We start from the raw sequence: 12,203 nt of genomic DNA on the forward strand, positions 1-12,203 counted from the left end.
TTCATTATGTCATTTCGGTTAGAATTATGGAGTAACTACAATGTTTTTGATCTATCCTCAGTTTTCTCCTATCACAGCCATTAAACTATGTAACTGTTTTAAAGTCACCATGGCCTCATGGTGAAACCCCTGTGAGATTTCTTTCCTCTCCTGCAACTGACGCCTGTATCTTATTAGTGACTGGGTCTATTGATATACCATCCAAGGTGTAATTCATAACTTCACCATGCTCAAAGGAATATTCAATGTCTGATAAAAAAAATAAAATAAAAATGTAACTACCAATAGGTGTCCTTCTTTGCGAGGCATTGGAAAACCTCCCTGGTCTTTGTGATGGAATCCGTGTTTGAAATTCACTGCTCGACTGAAGGACCTTACAGATAATTGTATGTGTGTGGTACAGAGATAAGGTAGTGATTAAAAAATCATGTTAAACACTATTATTGCACACAGAGTGAGTCCAGGCAACCTATTATATGACTTAAGGTAATGTTTTACTACTGAACCTATTTAGGCTCACCCTAACAAAGGGGTTGAATATTGATTGGCTCAAGAAATTTCAGCTTTTCATTTGTAATCAATTTGTAAATACTTTGAAAAATATAATTCCACTTTGACATTATGGGGTATGGTGTGACACTAAATCTCATTTTAATCTATACATTCAAGCTGTAACACAACACAATTTGGAAAAAGTCAAGGGGTGTGAATACTTTCTGAAGGCAATGTATATGCCATTATAGTACTTTTATCCAAAATGGCTTACAGTCCTGCGTGCATACATTTCACGTATGGGTGGCCCCAGCGGAAATCAAACCCACGACCCTTGGCGTTGCAAGCGCCATGCTCTTCCGACTGAGCTACACAGGACCATCCACAGGAGCTATCCAGTTTGAAATGGATCTGTGTTCATCTAACAGACTGGCCTCCCCCAGGAGCCTCACCCCTAATCAGATTTGGTAGATGAGACCAAAATCGCATAGGACCACCTGACAGATGGCATAACGTGGGCATAGAGGTTATTTTCTGACACTGTGAAAATCATTGTGCTGGCACCTTCCTATATCGCCATTCACCAGCTGGTCTTTTTCAAAATGCACTGTTATTTAGGTTCAAACACAATGTTATTTTCACCATTTGTCAAACCGTCCCCGTGTCACCATCCAATAGTCGATTTTAAATCATTATGAGAGTGGAGTGAGAAAATCATGAGATGATGAAACTGAAAAATGTCCCTCATATTGAGAGCTAAATGGCCCTATACCGAGACCAGTGGCAGTCGGTGCCGTTTAAGATGAGGGAAGACGATACTTTTTTATGAGAATGGCTCATTTCTATTACAGCATATTGGATGACTGTCATTCATATTCCATTCACCCAGCTCAATGTAACATCAATAGGTTTTGGCTACTACATAACTCAAATTTTCCCTGTACCCATCATGAGGTTGTAACAACCTAGCCTATGAATGAATGTTCACAACCTAGTTTGAGCGAAATTTTTGTAATCAAAGTGACAGTGACATTGAGTACCGCCTTGCACACTCTTCCCTGCATCTAGTGGATCTAGGATGTAATCATTAGTCCAACAGTTGCAAACAACAGTTTCAAATTCAGGTAGTATGTTAATCCCCATTTCGTTCCATTTAAGATAAGTTTTTTAACAGAATCGGCATAATTAATACATCCTTGATCACACACAAACATTTCACTTTCATAGCAGCCAAATACAAAAAGCATGACCATTTGTTTGTTGTATAATTCCATCTTGCATATAAGAGCTCTCCTCTTCTCACCTTTTCCTCTTATTTGTGGACTTCAGTGTACAACACATCTGTCTGTGACCAGGTGAAAAAAACTTTCCAAGCCAAACCTTCATATCATAACTGCTAACCGCTAAGCACAGCCTACATCGCTGTCAACCTATTAGCAAGCGTTACAGTCAACATAGTAACTAGAACTAAGGCCTTAATAAACCCGCTACAATCATGCAGTAAAGTATACAGTCAGCAAGCAGTTTAGCAGTAACAACAGCAGACCCCTGTGGCGATACATTCATAAAACCAAAAGCTTACCTTGACTTGGAAGAGTTCCAGTGTTGGATAGCCATAGCCAGATAGATATCATAGGATGCCTCTCTGTGTGAGCCATTTTTTCAAGAGGCTAGACTAGCTAGCTGCATTCACTAGCTATGTGAATGTGAAAAAAAATACAAAATATAACTAGCTCTCTATTGGTTCTTTGTTTTTTAAGAAATGTAACTATTATCTTTCTCTCTCTTTGAGTCAGCTACTCACCATATTTTATGCACTGCAGTGTTAGCTCGATGTAGCTTATGCTTTCAGTACCAGATTCATTCTCTGATCCTTTGATTGGGTGGACATGTCAGTTCATGTTGCAAGAGCTCTGATAGGTAGGAGGACGTCCTCAGGAAGTTGTCATAATTACTGTGTAAGTTCATAGAAAGGGGTGAGAACCATGAGCCTCCTAGGTTTTGTATTGAAGTCAATGTACCTAGAGGATGGAAACTAGCTGTCCTCCGTGCTACCCTACAGTGCTGTTGAGACTACTATGGACCTTCCTTGCAAAATAGTATTTGAATGAATTATTTGGTCACGTAAATATATTTAGTATAGTTTAATATTAAAAGGATAACTTTGTTTCATTATTTAAATTATGAATTCACTGAGGATGTTCCATTCGTCCTCCACTGGTGGAGAACTTCAGTCATGACTGGCCACAGGCCACTCATGTTGTACAAGATTTTGTTCCATTGCAGTTCTTCTACACACTCAAGTTCATCATGTTGGAAAGAGAAGACCAAGATTAGTTCAATATTTGAATTATGAATCTTGTGCGTATCCTTAAAATAGTCTTTGCTCACTCATATGACCTTGCTATCTCATCAGTGGTCCACTAACCAGTAAGTTAAATGCTCTGTATGAATCCAGCTCAACACACAGTGCCATTGTGAGGTTGCAATTCGCAGCTCTTCCTTTTACTCAGAGCAGAGCACTGGAAAAGGCTCGTTTACATTTATTGAAATCCCATTTGTTCATTTTTCCATCTGCCAACTATCCACCTGTGAAACTCGATTCTAACCCTGGCTGAAGGGGTAGAGGCTTAGACGTCTACACATTGCCGTTGTTTCCCGCACATAAAACCACTGAAGGGCCTTACAGCCCAACGCAGATCGTTACATTGTAAAGCACAGTGACAGAGCGGCACATAACATTAGCATTGAGAAGCTAAATGTGTCATAGAGAAATTAAACAATACATTTCCCTTCCAATTAAATAAATAAATGGTTGCTAAACCAGTGGACGGGAATTTACACTTTATTCCACACAGGAAACACAATTCATGATAGATATGTAATTAGCAACTCCAATGGTTTAAAAGGTAAACACTGCAGCTACTCCCCAATGGATCACAGAGCAGGGTTAGAAGGGTCGCTATCGGTAGAGGAACAGAAAACATCAGGATCTCAGGTGCAAATGACAAAATGTCAACAGAAAATGAACATTTTGGGGAAAGCAGCAATGTCAAGGAAAAATATGAAATGACAGGTGAGAATGTGTTGTGTACATGAATAACTTGCACATCTACAGTAAACACAGGAGGAACAACAAAAGGACACAAATAAAAAGACACATTCCAAGCTGAAAAAAAAAAACATCTCAGGATTTATTGAGAAAATATTTGCTTTCCCAGTTCTGGTTACAAGGTAGAGCTATAACAGTGTCAGAGAGAGACACTCCAAGACTGAGTGAGCCGTATATTGAGCCCCCCATATCAAACACTGTGTGGGGGAACTGCAGCCCATTGTTTGGGAAACATTTTCAAACATTTAAATTAGCTAGGAACATATCTGAAAGTAAACCATAATGGACGTGTAAGTGAAATTCATCCAAAATGGAAGAAAATTATTGCAATATCCTTATCAACCATCCCTAATTCTTATAATTCTCAAACTCTTCGACCATTCCTCCCTCCCCTCTCTATTTCTTTGGTTCTTGGTACTGGTGGTGCAGCTTCAATACATCTTCCTGGGAGACTCTGGTCCAGCCCTCACTGTGGACGTGGTATAGGTTGACCTGTCCTCCGCTGTAGGCATCTCTGTATGTGGCCTGGTAGATAGCCCTGCGGCCCAGCTCACACGCCTCTTCCACAGATAGATCCTGTCTCAGCCCGCTGTCCACCACACCGTACGCATACATGGACCCAGAGCCCACTGCAAACAGGTCCCCGCACACACGGTTCCCCTCCGAGTCCACGTAGTACAACCCTGAGGAAGCAGAGACCGGAATCAGTCTATACCATCTGACATTCAGGGAGGGGTAGGAGGAGAGCAAGGTAAAGTGGGTTAATTTAACAGACTTTCGGAATCAAGTGTTGAACTGTGTCAGGGAAATTGAGGTGTAGGCTACACACTAGGGCTGACCCCATTAAGTGGACAGGCCATTGGTCGGCCGAGATTTTTTTTTAGACTAGCAGTGGAAAAAAATATATATATATATATTTTCCACTTAATGGGGTCAGCCCTAGTGTGTAGCCTACACCTCAATTTCCCTGACACAGTTCAACACGTCCGTCCGTCAATCTATGTATATATGTGTGCGTGTGTGTAATATATAATACATACACACACACACACAGTGCCTTGCGAAAGTATTCGCCCCCCTTGAACTTTGCGACCTTCTGCCACATTTCAGGCTTCCAACAAAGATATAAAACTGTATTTTTTTGTGAAGAATCAACAACAAGTGGGACACAATCATGAAGTGGAATGACATTTATTGGATATTTCAAACTTTTTTAACAAATCAAACTGAAAAATTGGGCGTGCAAAATTATTCAGCCCCTTTACTTTCAGTGCAGCAAACTCTCTCCAGAAGTTCAGTGAGGATCTCTGAATGATCCAATGTTGACCTAAATGACTAATGATGATAAATACAATCCACCTGTGTGTAATCAAGTCTCCGTATAAATGCACCTGCACTGTGATAGTCTCAGAGGTCCGTTAAAAGCGCAGAGAGCATCATGAAGAACAAGGAACGCACCAGGCAGGTCCGAGATACTGTTGTGAAGAAGTTTAAAGCCGGATTTGGATACAAAAATATTTCCCAAGCTTTAAACATCCCAAGGAGCACTGTGCAAGTGATAATATTGAAATGGGAGTATCAGACCACTGCAAATCTACCAAGACCTGGCCGTCCCTCTAAACTTTCAGCTCATACAAGGAGAAGACTGATCAGAGATGCAGCCAAGAGGCCCATGATCACTCTGGATGAACTACAGAGATCTACAGCTGAGGTGGGAGAATCTGTCCATAGGACAACAATCAGTCGTATATTGCACAAATCTGGCCTTTATGGAAGAGTGGCAAGAAGAAAGCCATTTCTTAAAGATATCCATAAAAAAAGTGCCGTTTAAAGTTTGCGACAAGCCACCTGGGAGACACACCAAACATGTGGAAGAAGGTGCTCTGGTCAGATGAAACCAAAATTGAACTTTTTGGCAACAATGCAAAACGTTATGTTTGGCGGAAAAGCAACACAGCTCATCACCCTGAACACACATACCCACTGTCAAACATGGTGGTGGCAGCATCATCGTTTGGGCCTGCTTTTCTTCAGCAGGGACAGGGAAGATGGTTAAAATTGATGGGAAGATGGATGGAGCCAAATACAGGACCATTCTGGAAGAAAACCTGATGGAGTCTGCAAAAGACCTGAGACTGGGACGGAGATTTGTCTTCCAACAAGACAATGATCCAAAACATAAAGCAAAATCTACAATGGAATGGTTCAAAAATAAACATATCCAGGTGTTAGAATGGCCAAGTCAAAGTCCAGACCTGAATCCAATCGAGAATCTGTGGAAAGTACTGAAAACTGCTGTTCACAAATGCTCTCCATCCAACCTCACTGAGCTCGAGCTGTTTTGCAAGGAGGAATGGGAAAAAATTTCAGTTTATCGACGTGCAAAACTGATAGACATACCCCAAGCGACTTACAGCTGTAATCGCAGCAAAAGGTGGCGCTACAAAGTATTAACTTAAGGGGGCTGAATAATTTTGCACGCCCAATTTTTCAGTTTTTGATTTGTTAAAAAAGTTTGAAATATCCAATAAATGTCGTTCCACTTCATGATTGTGTCCCACTTGTTGTTGATTCTTCACAAAAAAATACAGTTTTATATCTTTATGTTTGAAGCCTGAAATGTGGCAAAAGGTCGCAAAGTTCAAGGGGCCCGAATACTTTCGCAAGGCACTGTATATACACCCCCCCCCCCCCCCCCCCCATTCGGAAAGTATTCAGGCTCCTTGACTTTTTCCACATGGTAACATTACAGCCGTACTCTAAAATGTATTAAATACATTTTTTTTATACCCTCAAATCAAATCTAACTACACACAATATCCCATAATAACAAAGTGAAAACAGGTTTAGAATTTGCAGACTTATAAAAAATAAAATAGCTTATTTACATAAGGTCCCACAGTTGACAGCGCATGTCAGAGCTAAAACCAAGCCATGAGGTCCAAGGAATTGTTCGTAGAGCTCCGAGACAGGATTGTGTCGAGGCACAGATCTGGGGAAGGGTACCAAAACATTTCTGCTGCATTGAAGGTCCCCAAGAACACAGAGGCCTCCATAATTCTTAAATGGAAGAAGTTTGGAACCACCAAGACTCTTCCTAGAGCTGGCCGGCCTGTCAAACTGAGCAATCGGGGGAGAAGGGCCTTGGTCAGGGAAGTGTCCAAGAACCCGATGGTCACTCTGACAGAGTTCCTCTGGGGAGATGGGAGAACCTTCCAGAAGGACAATAATCTCTGCAGCACTTCACCAATCAGGTATATATGGTAGTGGCCAGATGGAAGCCACTCCTCAGTAAAAGTCACATAACAGCCTGCTTGGAGTTTTCCAAAAGGCACCTAAAGGACTCTCAGATCATAAGAAACAAGTTTCTAGTCTGATGAAACCAAGAGGCCAAGCGTCAGATCTGGAGGCACCCTGGCATCATCCCTATGGTGAAACATGGTGGTAGCAGCATCATGCTGTGGGGATGTTTTTCAGCGGCAGGGGCTAGGAGACTAGTCAGGTTCGAGGGAAAATTGAACGGCGCAACGCGCAGAGAGATCCTTGATGAAAACCTGCTCCAGAGCACTCAAAACTTCAGACTGGGGAGAATGTTCACTTCCAACAGGACAACGACCCTAAGCACACAGACAAGACAACGCAGGAATGGCTTCGGGACGAGTCTCTGAATGGACTCTGGCTGGGTCACTCAATGACAAACTTGAACCCAATTTATTTTGAGATATATAGACTATTATAAATTAAATGAAAATGTTCCACGAAAATGTGCACATGAAAATCATAACTTGCACACAGATCAGAAGAAAGGGTACGATAACTTGGCACTCCAAACCGCTGGTGTAGGCTATTACCAGCAACTTCAGGAGCATAATGGCAGAATCTGCGAGGGCCAGAGAGGAGGGTCGGGAACAGGTTTTTTCCCATCTGGTTAGCCTACATTGATCTCGGACTCTTAGTCATTTGTTTTACTTTATTTTTAAATAACAGTGCTTAAAGCATCAGGCAAGCTCAGTAGCCCACATATAGATGATTTTTTATAAAAATACACTTTTAAAAAATGTCTACCAATCACTTGGTTGAAAGAACAGACAACTCAATCGACTAAGATAGATAGATAGATAGATAGATATATATATATATATATATTTTAGTTAGGGACAGCCCTACCATCCACAAACACACTTCTCTCTCTCACACACACAAACACGTAATAGATCCAAGTGCACACACCATGCGGTGCCCTCCAGAGGGAATGTGAACAGCTGCATCCTCTCAGAGTAAACCAAGCCCAGCAGAACCTGCTGACGAGGCACATCCCGAAACACTGCCTGCCTGTCTACCCCGGGGCGCTGCTCTAGGCCTTATTGATCCCTCCCAACACACCCAAATTAACTATCGACCCATACCAGGCCAAGCAGGTGACCCGAACTCAGAGGAAAGATGGAAAAACTAAAAATCAAAACCATATTCATATATACACACTCGCACATGCTACACCTGATAATGCAAGCACACATACACACACAAAATTCAGGCTGGTGTATTTGCAAGGATGACTTGTGAGACAGTTTAATCCCCAATGTGACACGCAGAGGGCTTGATCACAGTGACGCAGCAGCAGTGACTAGCCCCACCAGCCTGTGCTGTTCCACCAGAGAGCCAACCTACAGATGGTGAATCAGGGAGGGGGAAAAAAAACAGTCTCTCAACACCATCAAAACATGAACCTATGATAATTGTGAATCACACACACACACACACACACAGTACAGCTCCCAGGCCAGTTAAAGACAGCCTATTAAAGCACACTTCTTTAAGAAATTGCTCTAAGAAGTCACAATTGCTTTCAACTGGCAAATTGCACCTTCTATACGCGTCGTTAGCTCTCTCTGATAATCACTAAGCTCCTGCCTATGCGCCAGGATAATTTGCCATTTTGGAGCTGCGAGTGAAGACTGAGGACTGGTTAAAAATGTAATAGAAGAGACTTTTCTAAAGGCAGCCACTCATGCAAAGAGGCAGGGAGGAAGGAGGAGGGTGGCTCTTCAGGGCCAGGCAGGGATAAAAGCACCAACACCTCCACATCCATAACACACCTGGGATCTATGTAGAGAACGCAGGAATGTAGATTGGGATGACGGAGGGGGAGGGAGAGTGCGTCACTGAGAAGCGGCACAGAAGATGAGGGGAGAGGGGGACGCTCATCATGGCAGAACAAAAGGGCTTAAATTCACGAGCCCACATAAACCTGCAGGAAGGCGGCGGGCTGCGAAAGGCGGAACGTTCCGGCATAGCGCCTCGCCTTCCACTCCACCAGTTAGGTGACAGGCGGTTAAGCTCTAGCTCTTTTTCATGTCAGCGCTGAGGAACATCAGAGTGACAGCCTTCAGAAGAGCAGGGGCTGGCATCAGACAGACGAGCAGAGTGTCTGTCTGTCTGAATGTGTCTGTCTCACTTAAACACATCACTGGCTCCGCTCCAAGGGAAAGGAGGCCAGGGGCTTCAAAAACAGATGCTCAGCCTCACACTCACTAGGGAACAGCAGCTTACCTATACTGTGCAGCTCCTGCTACCTGTGCAAATCCACTGACTCACTCACTTCAGGAGCCTATGTGGTTTGGTATTACAGTGCATTAACTTGGCCGTCAATGCATCATATAGTCTCTCTCCATTTTATGACGCTTACCCTTTAAAAGTAACTGCTCAATGTTCCCAGATTTCTTTGAAATATAATTAATAGTGAAAGTTTTCCTTCCCCCAAAATATTGTAATTAAGTATGTTAATTGTGTTGGAATGGTGTGGGCGTACAGAATGTGTGTCACTAAAAATTATTCTTGCTTTTGAAGTGTTTTTTTCCCCTTTAGCCACAAATAGGAGTATAGTACGAGTCAACAACATTATTTGGATATGAGTTAACAGAATAAGAACTTTTAAAAGTGAGTTTTTCACTGGACAGTTACTTTAAGTCCACTGATCAAAACATGAGACGATTTGTGTCCTAGAAACCAGCAACAGAACACGACCACGAGAGGTGTGCATTAACTCACCATCTAGCAGCCAGGCACTAAGCCTGTTCACCATATGAGAGTCATGGCATTGAATGTTATTACCAGGCACTAAGCCTGTTCACCATATGAGAGTCATGGCATTGAATGTTATTACCAGGCACTAAGCCTGTTCACCATATGAGAGTCATGGCATTGAATGTTATTACCAGGCACTAAGCCTGTTCACCATATGAGAGTCATGGCATTGAATGTTATTACAGTCATATTAGTCAAGATCTTAACATACTTCATTAGATATATTTATTGTGCCACTTAAGACACTTAATCACCAGAATAACAGTGCTTGACATCATTGTAAACGCTAATGAGCTTTCTCTTAATCGAGATTGATTTAATTTAGATGACATTTACCTCTCCATTCAATCACTGGTATTGTAGCTGCTGCCATTCCTACTGCACTTATAGTGGGATCATTATTCACGCGATTGAGTGCAGGATTTAATACGTGTCACCAAGGTCCCAGGCAGTCTGAAAGTCCACACATACTCCACACTCTGAACAAAGCTCATCGATCAAGCAGAACCACTTTATGCATGCGACCCAATTGTCCGGGCCGAGACCTTGCGTCAATCACCACGCCGGCTCTCCCTGGCCCACAGTCCCAGCCCTATCAATCTCCCATCACAGCGTCATGGTGCAGCACTCTTTAAGCACACCTCATGTACTGTAATGTAGGCTGCTGACTATTACCTCACAGCATCTAAAAACACAAGTTAAATACACAAAAGTAAGCAAGTGTGACAGCAATGCCATCTAGTGGGAGACAACCCAAATGCACTCAATCCAGTACTTAGCCTACTTTCTGAACTGTGTTGGTAACTGTTGACAGCTGGTGTGTTGTAAACATTTTCACAAGCAGCAGAGACAGGAGATCCCTGCTAACTATTGCTATTATAAACCACAAAAAATATATACACACACACACCTCATACTCTGAGCAGCTACTAACTCATGCTGTATGTTGCCTACCTTTGGTATGAGTATGGGAAAACAGTTTACATAGTTGGCTAGTTCACCGGATCATAGTGTAAACAAATACATGTACAGGTATGACTGGGGTTCCACTGTAACATAGCGATGTCAATTGGGGTAACACGTGTGCTCAGAGTGTAGGAGTTTTAATTACCTGGCCCCCTCTTGTCCCAACCACACACCATGGTGCCCATGCTGAGGCCCATGCCTTTATACTGGTACACCATATTTGCCAGAAGCTTGGAGGCAGCTGCCACAGAGATGCGCTCCTTGTTGCGAAGCTCATAGACGCGACACTGGCGGGCCAGTAGGCGCTCCCAGAAGCTGCAGTCTGCTGCACCTCCAGCCATGGTGCCCAGCAGGTACGGGTTAATCTCTATAACCTTCTTTACAGTCTGGGAGGCGATGTAGGCGCCAGCTGTGGCCCGAGAGTCCACCGCCACGATGACGCCATGTTGGAACTGTGAAATGATGACAAATGGGATTGCAGGTTGGTTAAGGAGGGCCAGCTGCTCTTAACTTGAGAAATTGGTGGCCTTACTGGCTGTCCGTTGATGTTCTTTCTGCTACAGAGAAGTTGATCCAACACTTTTAGAAGGATACAAATTCTCATGAACAACGTTTAGGCCAGTATGTAATGTATACCTAGCAAGTAACCTTTGCCCTGGATAGGACCACGTAACTAAGTGCAATTGAAATTACTGACAAATGCCAAGCAAATAAACTGTGGCTACTAGCTAGTATGTGACACATTTGGATAAAGCAAACTTGTTATCTAGCTGGAGAACTGTCAGTGTTGTCAAGCTACTGTAGGCAGTTATTTAAATAGCTAGCTTGCAAGCTTGGCTAGCGTTGGCAATGAGCAAGCACAATTAACACACTAACATAAACTAGCGAGCTAGCTAGCTAACCATCAAGAAAACTGAAAAACAGACAAAGCAAGAAACTCAAGAACACGTCACCAATATAGCTAGATATAGCTGATATCAAATACAATTATCACGGATATCATTTTAGTTCATGTGTGAGTTATTTTACATTTAAAAAAAATGCTTTAAATAGCCATCTTAATTTACTTTGAAAGCCAAGGTGGTAGTCCCATGGAGAAATTCTATTTTTCTCTCCGGGCCGTCCTTGTCGTCAGGGCCGAGTGAAGCTTTTATGGTGAAATTAAGTCTGTCGCCCGGTGCAGCCCCAAATCCCAAGTCGGTCTGACCGAATCTACAACCAAATGAAAAAGACCGGTCATTATTAAATGAAAAATCCGCAGACTCACTCTGCAAGACACTAGACAACGCCATCTTTGAAAGTGTTTTGGAGATCAACCGACATACACGTCTCCTTCTATGGTATTTTTGCGAATGCACAATTGGATGTGCATCCCGCCACCTACTGTACGGGATGAAAATAGGATAGCACTTCGTAACTTTTGAACGGTACTAACGACTCTGGGATTTATATATACCATTCAAAAGTTTGGGGTCACTTAGAAATGTCCTTGCTTTTGAAAGAAAAACACATTTTTTTGTCCATTAAAATAACATCAAATTGATCAGAA

The 12,203-nt window shown here is 42.5% G+C and overlaps 1 protein-coding gene across 1 annotated transcript; it reads right to left on the bottom strand.

Annotated features, from left to right (window-relative positions):
• Positions 1–3,662: 3,662 nt before the first annotated feature.
• LOC135511183 (proteasome subunit beta type-5-like) lies at positions 3,663–11,983 on the bottom strand. The gene is made up of 3 exons (XM_064932803.1): positions 11,722–11,983; positions 10,800–11,106; positions 3,663–4,287 (listed from the first exon to the last, which is right to left on the bottom strand). The coding sequence occupies exons 1-3, from the start codon at positions 11,944–11,946 to the stop codon at positions 4,001–4,003; spliced, it is 819 nt and encodes a 272-aa protein (XP_064788875.1). The 5' UTR covers positions 11,947–11,983; the 3' UTR covers positions 3,663–4,000.
• Positions 11,984–12,203: the final 220 nt, after the last annotated feature.

Source organism: Oncorhynchus masou, chromosome 3, assembly GCF_036934945.1.
Source record: "Oncorhynchus masou masou isolate Uvic2021 chromosome 3, UVic_Omas_1.1, whole genome shotgun sequence".
NCBI classification, from domain to species: Eukaryota; Metazoa; Chordata; class Actinopteri; order Salmoniformes; family Salmonidae; genus Oncorhynchus; species Oncorhynchus masou.

Coding starts and splice junctions, on each gene's coding strand:
- LOC135511183 (XM_064932803.1), bottom strand. CDS start 11,946: ATGGCGTTGTCTAGTGTCTTGCAGAGTGAGTCTGCGGATTTTTCATTT. Junction 11,107..11,721: donor CTACCACCTTGGCTTTCAAA/GTAAATTAAGAT, acceptor ATCATTTCACAG/TTCCAACATGGCGTCATCGT. Junction 4,288..10,799: donor TTGGGACAAGAGGGGGCCAG/GTAATTAAAACT, acceptor CTGCTTCCTCAG/GGTTGTACTACGTGGACTCG.